The following is a 14,604-nucleotide window of genomic DNA, read 5'->3' on the forward strand; positions in this document are numbered from 1 at the left end:
CCGCCATTATGCTGGGGACGAAGCGCCTGCCTAGAACCTTCCACGTGCATGATGCCATGCACACCTTAATTTCGGCTCAATGGGATGTCCCGGAAGCGAGCCTCAAAGTGGCTAGGGCTATGTCCCGCCTCTATCCTTTGCCTGAAAGTGAACGGGAGGCCTTTCTTTGGCCTACCGTGGATTCTTTAATCACTGCGGTGACCAAGAAAACGGCGTTGCCGGTGGAAGGTGGCACGGCCCTAAAGGACGCCCAAGACAGAAGATTGGAGGCGGCCTTAAGGTCGTCCTTCGAGGCGGCTGCTTTAAGTTTGCAGGCCTCAGTTTGCGGCTCCTATGTGGCCAGGGCGTGCCTGACGATTGTGCAGCGGGCTTCCCCCTCGGATCCTTCCTTGAGGGCTGATTGGCCGGCCCTGGAATCGGGCTTGGCTTATTTGGCAGACTTACTGTATGATGTCTTGAGAGCCTCGGGTAAAGGTATGGCTCAGACAGGCTCTGCGCGGCGGTGGCTTTGGCTGAAACATTGGTCTGCTGACCACGCCTCTAAGTCCCGCCTGGCTAAGTTGCCTTTTAAAGGCAAGCTGCTCTTTGGGGTCGAGCTGGACAAGATTGTGACCGATCTCGGCACGTCTAAGGGCAAGAGGTTACCAGAGGTCAGGGCTCGGGCCAGTGCTCGCCCCGGTAACTCCAGAGGACGGTTTCAGGAAGCCCGTCGGTACCGCCCGGGCAAGTCGGGCTCCTCTGCCCCCTCTTCCTTCAAAAGGAATTTCTCCCCCAAGCAGCATTCCTTTCGCAGAGACCGCCGTCCCGGAGGTGCGCCCTCCGGTCCTCCCCCAGGGTCTCGTACCCAATGACGGGGTCCTGGTCCATGGCCCAGTGCAGATTGGAGGACGCCTGTCCTCGTTTCTGGGCGAGTGGACCAGGGTAACTTCAGACGCTTGGGTGCTGGAAGTCATCAGAGACGGCTACAAGCTAGAGTTCTGCCGACCCTTAAGAGACGGGTTTGTACTCTCTCCCTGCAAGTCTCCGGTCAAAGCTGTGGCAGTGCAGCAGACCTTGGACAATCTGATCCGCCTGGGTGCGGTCGTTCCGGTGCCAGAAAATCAGCTTGGCAAGGGACGTTACTCCATTTACTTTGTGGTACCAAAGAAAGGAGGTTCTGTACGGCCCATCCTCAACCTCAAAGGGGTCAATCGGGCCTTGAAAGTTCGGCACTTTCGCATGGAGACTCTCCGCTCTGTTATAGCGGCAGTGAAGGCAGGGGAGTTCCTGACATCCTTGGACATCAAGGAAGCGTATTTGCATATTCCCATCTGGCCTCCTCATCAACGCTTTCTGCGTTTTGCAGTCCTGGGCCGACACTTCCAGTTCAGAGCCCTCCCGTTCGGGTTGGCTACTGCTCCGCGGACCTTCTCCAAAGTAATGGTGGTCATCGCGGCCTTCCTGCGAAAGGAAAGAGTACAAGTCCATCCTTATCTGGACGACTGGTTGATCCGAGCCCCCTCTTATGCAGAGTGCGGCAAAGCTGTGGACCGGGTGATTGCTCTTTTGAGCTCCCTGGGGTGGATCATCAACTGGGAGCAAAGCCAGCTGCGCCCGACTCAGTCCCTGGAGTATCTGGGAGTTCGATTCGACACCCAAGTGGGCAGAGTGTTCCTGCCGGACAATCGGATTGTCAAACTTCAGGCTCAGGTGGACCAGTTCCTAGTAGCCTCTCCGCTTCGGGCTTGGGACTATGTGCAGCTGTTGGGCTCTATGACGGCCACGATGGACGTAGTGCCCTGGGCCAGGGCTCATATGAGACCACTACAACACTCTCTGCTGCAGCGCTGGACTCCGGTGTCAGAGGATTATGCTGTGCGCCTTCCCTTGGACCCAGCAGTGCGCAAGGCGTTGAGCTGGTGGCTGAAGACAGACAAGTTGTCTGCAGGGATGCCTCTTGTGACCCCGGAGTGGATTGTCGTCACGACGGACGCCTCTTTGACGGGCTGGGGAGCCCACTGCTTGGGAAGGACAGCGCAGGGGCTCTGGTCTCCTGCAGAGGCAAAGTGGTCTATCAACCTCCTGGAACTCAGAGCCATTCGGTTGGCGCTTTTGGAGTTCCTCCCGGTACTGGCGTTGAAGCCAGTACGGGTCCTGTCGGACAATGCCACGGCTGTGGCCTATGTCAACCGCCAGGGAGGGACCAAGAGCGCCCCTCTAGCCAAGGAAGCCATGAATCTATGCCAGTGGGCGGAAGCGAACCTGGAACAGCTGTCAGCTGCCCACATTGCTGGAGTCATGAATGTCAAGGCGGACTTTCTCAGTCGCCATACCTTGGATCCCGGAGAGTGGCAGTTATCGGCTCAGGCGTTCTTGGACATCACGAAGCGCTGGGGCCAGCCGAGCCTAGATCTGATGGCGTCATCGGCCAATTGCCAAGTGCCGCGCTTTTTCAGCAGAGGACGGGACCCTCGATCTCTGGGAGTAGATGCTCTTCTCCAACAGTGGCCGAAACAAGAGCTTCTCTATGTGTTCCCGCCCTGGCCAATGTTGGGCAGGGTACTAGACCGGGTGGCAAAGCATCCGGGCCGGATAATCCTGGTGGGTCCGGACTGGCCCAGACGTCCCTGGTATGCGGACTTGATCAGGCTCTCAGTGGACGACCCTCTGCGGCTGCCAGTGGAGCAGGGCCTGTTGCATCAGGGTCCCGTGGTGATGGAGGATCCCTCCCCCTTTGGTCTTACGGCCTGGCTATTGAGCGGCAGCGTCTGAGGAAGAAGGGCTTCTCAGACAAGGTCATCGCCACTATGCTGAGAGCGAGGAAGCGCTCTACTTCTACTGCTTACGCCAGGGTTTGGCGTACCTTTGCAGCGTGGTGTGAAGCAGGCTCACTTTCTCCCTTCACTGCTCCAATTTCTTCAGTGCTGGCGTTCCTGCAAGAAGGTCTGGAGAAAGGCCTGTCGCTCAGTTCCCTTAAAGTCCAGGTGGCGGCTCTGGCTTGCTTCAGGGGCCGCCTGAAGGGTGCTTCCCTGGCTTCGCAGCAGATGTGGTACGTTTTCTCAAGGGAGTTAATCACCTGCGCCCTCCTCTGCACTCAGTGGTGCCTGCGTGGAATCTCAACCTGGTGCTAAGAGCCTTGCAGAAGCCGCCTTTTGAACCCTTGTCGAGGGCATCTCTGAAAGACCTGACGTTGAAAGCAGTCTTTTTGGTGGCTATCACTTCAGCCAGAAGAGTTTCCGAGCTCCAGGCACTCTCATGTCGAGAGCCTTTTCTGCAGTTCACTGAGGCAGGAGTGACTATTCGCATAGTGCCTTCCTTCCTGCCCAAGATTGTTTCTCGCTTCCATGTGAATCAGCAGCTCTGTCTCCCTTCCTTTCGTAGGGAGGACTACCCAGAGGAATACTCTGCTCTCAAATATCTGGATGTGAGACGAGTCATCATCAGATACTTGGAAGTGACCAATGATTTCCGGAAATCGGATCATCTGTTTGTCCTGTTTGCAGGTCCTCGTAAGGGTCTGCAGGCTGCTAAGCCTACAGTGGCAAGATGGGTCAAGGAAGCCATTGCAGCGGCTTATGTGGCCGCGGGGAAGGTGCCGCCTATCCAGCTGAAGGCTCACTCCACTAGAGCTCAGGCGGCCTCGATGGCAGAGGCCGGGTCCGTCTCCTTGGAAGAGATTTGCAAGGCGGCAGTTCCCATACCTTCTCCAGGCATTACCGCTTGACTGTGGCTGCTCGGGCGGAGGCCCGGTTTGGAGCTTCAGTGTTGCGGTCAGGGATTTCAATGTCCCGCCCTGGGTGAGTACTGCTTCGGTACATCCCACCAGTCTATGGATTGATCAGCATGATGATATGGAAGGTAAAATTATGTATCATACCTGATAATTTTCTTTCCATTAATCATAGCTGATCAATCCATAGCCCCTCCCAGATATCTGTACTGTTTATATTCTGGTTGCATTTCAGATTCAAGTTTAGTCTTCAGTTCCTGTTCAGGAGGACTTCGTGTTCAAGTTTTTTCAATGGGATTCTTCAAGAGTTGAGACGAGTTTGTGTTACAGTGGGCTGCTGCATTCCTCTCCCCTCCGTTTTACGGGGCTGGATTGAGACATAAATTCTGCCGGCGCTCCCTCCCGCTTCGTGCGGCTGTAGGGCAGCTTTGTACCCCTCCCGCTTCGGCGGTGTTAAGGTCAGTCAGCTCCTCCCGCGGTTGCGGTTGCAGGATAAGCCAGATCCCCCCCGCATCGGCGGGTGTGGTGTCCCTCCCCCGCTCCGCGGGGATGAGCTGGACGGATTCCCCTCCCCCACTTGTGTGGGGATGAGCTGGGTTAATTCCCCTCCCCCGTTTCGGCGGTGGTGAGCTGGGCAGAGTGTCCCTTTGTGGGTGTAATTCTCTAAGTGCTGAGTCCTGCGGATGGAGCTTGGATATCGACATACTGAGGAGTTTCCGGCAGCACATGACCACATATAGGGAGGCAAAAGGATTGCTCTCTATCTCCACCTGCTGGTAGATGGACACAACCCACCAGTCTATGGATTGATCAGCTATGATTAATGGAAAGAAAATTATCAGGTATGATACATAATTTTACCTTTTTACGCACGTCCACTGAGTGCTAACCGGGCTAGTAATCAGCATTGTGCGTGCATAGACCGTTACCGCCCGGTTAACGTGTGAGACTTTACCGCTAGGTCAATGGGTGGCAGTAAGGTCTCAGGCCCAAAATGGATGCACGCCAATTTTAATTTTGCCGCACGTCCATTTTCGGCCTCCAAAACAAAAATGCCTTTTTTGCAGGCACGCTGAAAAATAGACCTGCGCGCATCCAGCACAGGCCAGTTTTTCCGCGCACCATAATAAAAGGACCCCTGAGTGTGCACAATCCTTAGCATGTAACTGCAAGGGGGTGTGGACCTGGAGGGGATTGGGCAGGTCAGGGGCGTGCCTTGCACTTAGGCACACAGTTTATCAAATACTATAGCAGTTAGACAGGAGCGTTACACCAGCCAATGAGCTATAAGTTCTCATGCTTGAAGTTAGATGTGTAACTGCAGACTTACACTTGTATTTTATAAACAGCAATTATGCACATAATTGCTAACATAGAATTTATGTTTAGCACTGATCATCAGGCCCCTAACCTTAGATGACCTTTTGAGAATTCTCACCCCCCCCCTCCCCCCGTGTACCAAAACCCCTCAGGCAATGTTAGATCTCTACAGAACAGAAAATTATTACTCCTTGGAGACTCCGTTACTAGAGGTATTAATTTGGAAACACAGACAAAAAAGACTAAATGTCTCCCAGGATCCCCAACTATCAAGAACACAGATCAAATTATTAGTGAAATCAGAATAAAGTAAGGATTCCAAATAGATGTTCTTATCCATCTGGGAAAAAAAATAACTTGGCTAGAAACAGGTTCTCTAAAGTGCAGAGAAATTTCCAAATTTTGGGAGGGAAACTTAAACTCACTGTTCACACTACAGCATTTTTCAGAAGTTCTGCCTGTTCGTAGTAAGGGAGATCGAAGGCTGTATTTCACAACCATCCCCAATACCTTTAATATGATGCCAACAGAGTAAACAGCTTTTAGTTACAGGTAGAAGATTTCCATAGCGGTCTCTTCCCTGTCTTGCAGAGGGAGGTGGCATGAAGGGTCTGGACTGCTTAGACTTGTGGCTAAATCTCTACAATGCATAGAGATAAAATAAAAGAGGAAAAATAACCCAAATAGTTAGTTGTACTCATGGCTTAATTTGTAGACAAAAAGGAACTGGGGCAGGGCCAGAAGTGAACTTCCTCCTACACACACAATACTTCATTTGTGGCTAAAAAGGAAGCTGGTATGTACATATAATTCAAAAATGTATATGTTTAATTTGAAAAATGTTATTTAAAAAAATATCAGCCACAATCAACAAAATTGTGGACTAATCAGTATTTTTCTCAAAATGTACAAATTTGATACCACAGTAATCGTCTCAGAAATTTTGGCAGCCAAGTGGCATGAAGGTGTAGCTGGGTGGGGGGCAAAAAAAATGGTTAAATTTCCGAAGACCTTTGGTCTGACACAGTGTTCTTATGAGTTAAATGTAAGCATGATCTATATCCGCAAAAATCCAACCTTCTCCAATAACAGGTAGGGTGTTTCTCCTTGGAAGTCACCGTGCAAAAAGATTTTGATTCTCATGTCATCTGAGCAAATGCAACATAAATCTCTCCATAAGTTCATAAGTAATGCCACACTGGGGAAAAGACCAAGGGTCCATCGAGCCCAGCATCCTGTCCATGACAGCGGCCAATCCAGGCCAAGGGCACCTGGCGAGCTTCCCAAACCAGGTACACTGTGAAATACAAAACCTGAAAAAAATTCCAACTCCACGTGCATGTAGCAAACCTGATATAAAACAGTGGCATTAATTTCTAAGGTTCAAACAGCAAGAACCCTACCTATGAATAGGCAACACTACAAATATTACACTGGGCCATAGAACACCAATACACCTACTCCTGATCAAGCAGAACAAGTGGGATTTCTATAGATATATAACCCGGGTCTTGCCACAAGCCACCACACTAGCTCAGTTCCTCTTTACCCACACCGGGTAAAATCCATTCCCACCACTCTCTCACTCGTTCTTTGCTCGCTTTTCATTCAATATAGTCTCACCAGGTGGAGCGTGGGAGTGGATCAATGGTCCGGAATAGAGATCTGGGATTTTGGGAAATTAAGCGGGGCTTTTCAGTGGCACTTTACCCATTCGGGAGAGCAAACGTCCTCACTCTCTCTGCAAGGAGCCACACTGCACGCCAAGGTCTTTAATGCAAAACTCAACTTTACTGAAATGTCTTCAACAGGCAGCCAAACATTTCAGTTCTTCAGAAGTCAAATAACATTTGGTGATTTCGGTCTCCAACCACATCCAGTAAATCAGTTATCCATTTCAGAAGGAATCCCTGCTCCATTCTCCCATCAGGTTATATTTACAGCAATACTTCCAGTCACTTGATATTTACATATGTACAACTCCATCTGTCCATTCCCTATCCCTTTGGGACAGTAAAAATCCACTACTTCGATTTCAACCCACTTCCCTCAGGCACAGACTCTTTTGGCTGTTCTCCTTCCAGCGATTCACTTCTCAGAGCTACTCCCTGGCCTTGAACAGGCTTCCCCTGTCCTGGTTCCGGCTCCCGGGCTGGGTTCCCCTTACCCACCCAGAGCTCCTTACTCCTTCTCAATTGCCACTTCCAGGGGCAGCAGGCTACTCCTTAATCCTGCCTTTCCAGGATCCCCCTGTCCTCCGAGGGTCCTGGTGGGGGTGCAGGTGACCAAAGACCCTGAATTCCCCACTGTAATCCTCCCCAGCTATCAATCATTACTCAATAGCACTGTTGTTCTGCAAGTTATTTCTGGAACCACCATCCTTGGGCTGGAGCCTCATTCCTCTCATATATCAAGCTTTCCTCCCATTAACTATTTATTTATTTAATTATTTTATTTGTTACATTTGTACCCCCACATTTTCCCACCTATTTGTAGGCTCCAGTGTAAACAAATACAAAGTGGTAAAGTTCATGTGGTACAGCCACATTTGGGAATTGTACATCGGGAGAGTTGTGTTATGTCTATTACGTATTTTGGTTGTGTTGTGTTGCAGAGATCAGGCATTTATGTTGGATTGGTAGGGTAAGCTTTTTTAAACAGGTTAGTTTTTAGTTTTTTTCCCTGAAGTTTATACATAGTGTATATTCCTTCCTCTGTTAGGCCTGTTGCTAAGGGCTAGGCCTGCCACTAAGGCCTAAAGCCTGTACTTTGCTCAGTTTGGTTCTCACAAGATGGCCTAACAAATTAGCATCTTTGCAATATACACTGTCCACTCAAATTTTGCCTCTTTCTGACCCTCCAGTTCTTCTTTTTACTTTTCACATACCTATCAACTTCCCATCTCCTTCTCTCAGTTCCTCACTCTCCCATTTCCAATCTCACTCCTTCTCCAGTCTTCTATTCCCTTCTGTCACCCCCCGCAATACCACATCTTTACCCTCTGTACTCGTCACCCTCCTTTCACTCATCTCCTTGACAACATCTCATGACCTCTCCCACATGGTTCCATCATTTCCCCTCTCTCCACCTTTGTAACTCATCATCTTATCTCTCTCCTTCTCTTTATCCCCACGCTTAGAGCCCATCTTTTCTCTCTCTACCCCTATTCTTGTAGCCAAACATTTTCCCTCTCCCCCACCCAACATTTGTAGCCTATCATCTCCCTGTGCCCTCTTCATTCCCTACTCCAACAGTGCAGCTTCTCTCCTGTCTGGCCAACAGTGTAGCTTCTTCCTTTCTCCCTCTCATTCCCCCTTTTCTATCCCTTTGTTCTCCATGTCCCCCAATTATCAGCACCTCCCCACTCTTTCCTGCTTCATATCTAGAATCCCACTCTGTTCCTTCCCCTTGTTCCTATTATGCCCTCTGCTCCCTATCCAGCTTTTCTCTTTCTTGCACCCACTCACCCATCATTGGTCCAGCCTTTCTCCCCCCCCCCCCCCCCCCCCCCCACCACCAGTGGTCCAGCCTTTCTCCTCTCCGCCCTCACCAGTGGTCCAGCTTTTTCTCCTTCTCCCTCCCTCCATCATCAGTCTTGAATATATCCTTCCCCTACCCGCAGTTCAGTTTCTCTCCCTTGTGCCCCTTCTCTAATTAGTGATTGCATCCTCCTTCCCCCCCCCCCCCCCCCCCGCACCCCAGTATACCTTTTCAAAGCTGTCATCTGTGCCAACATCAGAGCCTTCTGTCTGACTGTCACGGTCCCAGGCTTTAAACAAACAGTCACAAACTCTGGAACAACGTGAGCCCTTGGCCTACTGTCGTCGAGCGGCAGCAGGAGGCAAAACCCCCCAAGCAGGACTGGACTAACAAGCTTGGCTTGGCTGGAACCGGATGCAGGACCGGATTTGGCTTGACTGGAACAGGATTCAGGATACTGGAACAAGCTTGGCAGGAACAGGATTCAGGATACTCAAGCAGGATTCAGCATTTTCAAACAAGCTTGGCAGGAACAGGATTCAGGATTCTCGAACAGGTTATGCTGGAATGGAAGCTGAAGACAAACAGGGCAGACACAAGCAGGATACAAAGCTGACCCACACAGACAACAGAACTATGGCTGCAGGCAGAACCTAGCACACAAACAGACCGAGAAGAACAGAAGCAGAAGTGCACACTGGTACCCTAAACAAGGAATCAAGACAGAAGTGCCCACGGGCACACAGGCTATGAACAAGGCAGAAGTGCTTCACTGCACACAGACTAACCTAGAGACCTTTGGCAGTGCAAAGGCCTTGAATGAAAGTCCACCACTTCCTTATAAACAGGACAGAGGCAGGAAATACACTGAACACCACAGCGAGGCTTGAAATACGCAGGAAGTGGAAACCCTACAGGACAGAGGCAGGAAACACACTGAACACCAAAGTGAGGCTTCAAACACACAGGAAAGAAACAACAATGCAGACAGTAGCCAGCTGAGCAGCTGACCATTGGAACATAAGGTGGGTCAGAGAGGGATCACGACCACAGTCATGACACTGACACTTCCTGCCAATGCAGAAACAGGAAGTTGCATCAGAATAAAGGGTCTGATGTTGGCATGAGCAGCACATTGTGAATCACTGCTCCATTGCTGGCAACCCGAAGACAGCTTTGAAAAAGTATACTGGGGGGAGGGGGAAGAAAAGGAGGGAGGGATGCCTTCACAAATTAAAGAAGGGGCAAAAGGGAGAGAAGTCAGACTGTGAGGGGGGGCAGTCACAGGTGGTGACATCACTTCCTGAGCCCAAAGGAGTGCCAGACCGCCCTGATTATACTCTTGCTCTGCCTGGCCCAAACAGGGCAGAACCTGGCCAGAGTGACCAATCAGAACACATGCACGCAGACAGAATAGGAATGCTCCTTGCTCCCAGTTGCTAACAGAAAAGGGAGGTGAAGGCTCCTTAGTAAAAACATTTTATAAATCTATGGTAGATGGATTCATTTCTAAAACAGTGTAAACAAGGGTATGTCAGATCAAAAAGACAAAATATATGAGACCAAAAGTAAAAGGATTAAAGGTAGACCTTGGATACCTAAGATTTCGAGAGGTCCTAACCCTTATCCCTTTCTTGTCCTGTCTGTCTGTCATAATTAGATTGTAAGCTCTATTGAGCAGGGACTGTCTCTCCATGTTCAAGTGTGAAGCGCTGCGTACGTCCGGTAGCGCTAGAAATGATAAGTAGTAGTAGGTTTAGATGGATCCTTTTCCAGCACAGTCTTTGTGAACCCACTTTCCAGTAAAGAAGCCGGTTAGTTTCATTCTGCTTCATTCCATCTCTTGAAAATTATGGTCTCAGCTGCGTCCATATTGTGCACCTAATAAGCAGACATCTCATAAGTAGAATAATCAGGCCAAGGACAATATGCCTGTCAGGATGTGAGATAGGCCTTTTCCTAGGAGACCAGAAAAGAATCACTTAAGGCAGTGGCATACCAAGGGGGGGGGGCGGTCCGCCCCGGGTGCACGCCGCTGCGGGGGGGGGGGGGGTGCCGCGCGCGCTTGTCCGTCGTTTGTTCCATGCTTCCTCTGCCCCGGAACACCTGTTCCGGGGCAGAGGGAGCATGGAACAAACGACAGACAGGCGCGCGCGGCACCCCCCCCCCCCCCAGCGGCGTGCACTGGGGGGGTTCATTCGCGGGGGGGTTGTCCTTTCGCTCTTCCTTCCTTCTCGCCCCCCCCCCACCCCGTCTCCGTGCAGCAGCAGGTGGACGGTGAGCAGAACCTCTCCCTGCGAGGAGGCCAGTGGTAGCTTCCGGGCTGTGGGGATTGGCCGGTTTCAGCCCTTTCCTGCCCTCCGCCTGCTTTTCATTGAGCACAGCTGCTGCGGCGGGAGCAGGGAGTGCAGAGGTGCTGGGGGCGGCTCGCGGACGGGGCTCGCGCGGGCGGCTGCAGAGACTGTTCAGCACGCAGAAGGGGGGCAGATTGCGCTGCATCCGGGGGGGGCGCATCGGCGCTCCGCTCCGGGTGTCAGCCCCCCTAGGAACGCCACTGACTTAAGGTGTCTCTAGCTTCATTGATTATCAAATTATATTGGCATGGAAAGTCTCTGTAATTTTGATTTTGTCTTAACTAATTAGTATTATCCTTTACTCCCCTTTGTCTAGATAATGCTAAGCCGGTCTGTCTAGATTTTCAGTGGCACTATCTGCTGGAAAATCTGGGTATAACTCCTCACTGAGTCATCTGAATCTCCAGCTTTTTATATTCTATCTGGTCCTGTAGAACAGCTGTTTTTAAATCATTTTCAAACTCATTTAACAGGTTGACTTCTGTCATATATTTTCATACTGTTTTCGTAAGCGTAAAGACAAACTTGCCCTGACAGTGAACATGTTTCAGTAGGAGTCTGGATCTGGGCTAGTTACTTTATCACTGTCGAAGAAACTCCTTGATAAGCACAGGTTCTAAAGGCTCTTTTGTCTACACACTACCATTTCTAAGGGACATCTCATCCTCTCACAAACTTGTAGTGGGTGGAGACAAATTTTGCAACTAAGAAACATACCACTTCAAAAGCCACATATAGAACCTGGTGCAACAAAACCTATCCTTCCTCTTACTGTACACAGGTAATATTATAGAAACCACCCCTGTCTTCTAACATATGATTAATACTTTTTGTTTATGTCCACTAGATCAGCCAATCACACAAGAAAGAAAGACAGAAAAGAATCAAGGAAAATATCCTGTAAAAATAGAACAAATCCAAAGCCAATCGGAAAATGCCTATGAGAATATTTCCCAGGGACCTAAGAGGAGAATCACAAGGAATGATCACCAAGAAACAGAAGAGAAGAGAGACCCTGCAGGCTACTCACTGGAAGGAGTCAAGAACTGTGAGAGAAGTTACAGGGAGCTCACTAACATCCATAGGCACCAGAGAAACTTAGCAGAGAGAACCTTCCAGAATAACAATAGTGATTACATAACTTCTTACCTTGACAAGGGAAAGGAGAAAAGAAAAAAAGACCTGCAAGAATGTGATGGTACTACATCTAAGAGGAGCATATATCATCGTGGTCCAAAGAGCTTCCCCTGGTTTTCAAAGTTCCAAATGCAGGAAAGAAGTCGCTCAAAAGACAAACAAGAGAAACCATTTACATCTAGTGAGTGTAATAACATCTCTGGGCTTTCACGTCTAAACAACCAGATACAGATGGGAGAGAAACAATTTGCATGTACTGAGTGTAATAAAAGCTTCACCCGGCATCCAGATCTAAAAAGACATCAAATGATGCATAAGGGAGAGAAACCATTTACATGTACTGAGTGTAGTAGAGGCTTTAAAATGCTTTCACATCTAAAAATTCACCAAATGATCCATACAGGTGAGAGACCATTTATATGTACTGAGTGTAATAAAAGCTTCACACGGCATCCAGATCTAAAAAGACATCAAATGATGCATACGGAAGAGAAACCATTTACATGTACTGAGTGTAGTAGAGGCTTTAAAATGCTTTCGCATCTAAAAAGTCACCAAATGATCCATACTGGTGAGAGACCATTTATATGTACTGAGTGTAATAAAAGCTTCAGAATGCTTTCACATCTAAAGAGTCACCAAATGAGCCACACGGGAGAGAAACCATTTATTTGTTGTGAATGTAAGAAGAGGTTCACTCACTGTTCAAGTCTAAAAAGCCACCAAATGATCCACAAAGGAGAGAAACCATTTACATGTTCTGAATGTAATAAGAGCTTCATTCAACTTTCAAATCTAAGAAACCACCAACTGATCCACACAGGAGAGAAACCATTTATATGTTCTGAGTGTAATAAAACCTTCAGATTGCTCTCACATCTAAAGAGTCACCAAATGATTCACACAGGAGAGAAACCATTTACTTGTTCAGAGTGTAAAAAAAGGTTCAATCATTTTTCAAATCTAAAAGCCCACCAAATGATCCATAATGGAGTGAAACCATTTACCTGTTCTGAGTGTAATAAAAGCTTCATTCAGCTTTCAAATCTAAAATGCCACCAAAGGAGCCACACAGGAGAGAAACCATTTAAATGTACTGAATGTACTAAAATATTCACTAAACTTTCAGACCTAAAAAAGCACCAAAAGATCCACATTGCATCAGTAGATTTGAGGCATTGAGATCATACTCCATTTACCCTGGCTTGGGAATGAAGTTACACCAACCTAACCTATTCGGATAAATTGCTCCTGAAAGAAACCATTTACATGTCCTAAATGTAATAAAAGCTTCACTCTTTTTTCAATCTAATATATATATATATATATATATATATATATATATATATATATATATATATATATATATATATATATGAAATGAACCACACTGGAGACAATTGGGTTTAAAGGGAATGCAGTAGAAATTCAGATGTTGGATTACTGTGCATTTCTAAAGAGAATAATTTTTCTTCTCTAGTGTGCTGACCCTATTGTATAACGTCTTTAGCAAACCTCAGCAGGGCTCTGCTACAATTGAAGTAGGGTTTGAAAGAAAAGGAAGATGTAGCCACATGTCACTCAAGATAAAAGGTGCCCACGCACTAGGGCTAATGATGGTGGTAGCAATACTGCAGATGAAGACGTTCTGCAGATAAAGTCTACGTTGACTTGTTCATGGATCCACTAGAGCAGTAGATCAGCCACAGATGCTAATAAAAAAGTTGAGAGAATTAACTACAGTTAAGCGGACATCTGCAAATATAGAAAAGATAATGTTCTGTTGCCTTTATGCTACTCTCCCTATATTTGGACCAAGAGGATATACTAAGAGAATTCACCAAAAACTGGAGGAAAGAGGAATATTGTCATGGAAAAAGCTTCAAAAAGTGGCTGATGTCAATTTAAGATCTCCAGTTTTAAAGATCAAACAGAAGAGTTAGTGATAGCATCTTAACACAATCGAAGGCTTTTGTGGAAAAAGAAATGGAAAAAGAAGGCGGGAACCTTGGTGGGAGCATCAGAGCTAAGGTATCTACTGAAAAAGAAATAACATAGTAACATAGTAGATGACGGCAGAAAAAGACCTGCACGGTCCACCCAGTCTGCCCAACATGATAAACTCACATGTGCCATTTTTGTGTATGCCTTACCTTGATTTGTGCCTGTCTTTTTCAGGGCACAGACCGTATAAATCTGCCCAGCACTATCCCCACCTCCCAACCACCAGCCCTGCCTCCCACCACCGGCTAAGCTTCTGAAAAAGAAATGTGAGTCTTAGAAGGAAACAAACAGAAGTGAAGCAGGTATAGTGAGAGAATTAAAGGGTGTGAAAAAAAAAATCAACTATAACAATAATCAACGGGTGTGGATTATCAATAGCAATACTGCAAACTCCACTAAGCGAAATCCACAAAATGAAAAATACTTCAAATGTTATATCAAAACAGTGCCGTAGGTAGAGCGGCTGACACCCGGGGCAGGTCGCCGCTGCGCACCCCCCCCCCCCCCCCCCGGGGTGCAGCACAGTGCCCCCCCCTCGGCGTGCACCCCCCCTCCAGCGCACACCCTCCCCTGGAGCGCGATCTTACCTAGTTTAGAAGC

General features: G+C 48.2%; 1 protein-coding gene across 1 annotated transcript in view; it reads left to right on the top strand.

Annotated features, from left to right (window-relative positions):
* LOC115460045 (zinc finger protein 665-like) overlaps positions 1 to 14,604 on the top strand; it is a 160,791-nt gene that overhangs the window by 20,871 nt on the left and 125,316 nt on the right. Inside the window, exon 4 of the mRNA XM_030189922.1 lies at positions 11,711 to 13,155. Within this exon, the coding sequence (XP_030045782.1) occupies positions 11,711 to 13,155 (1,445 nt within the window). The remainder of the gene's footprint in view (positions 1 to 11,710; positions 13,156 to 14,604) is intronic.

This window comes from Microcaecilia unicolor, chromosome 1 (genome assembly GCF_901765095.1).
Source record: "Microcaecilia unicolor chromosome 1, aMicUni1.1, whole genome shotgun sequence".
In the NCBI taxonomy this organism is placed as follows: Eukaryota; Metazoa; Chordata; class Amphibia; order Gymnophiona; family Siphonopidae; genus Microcaecilia; species Microcaecilia unicolor.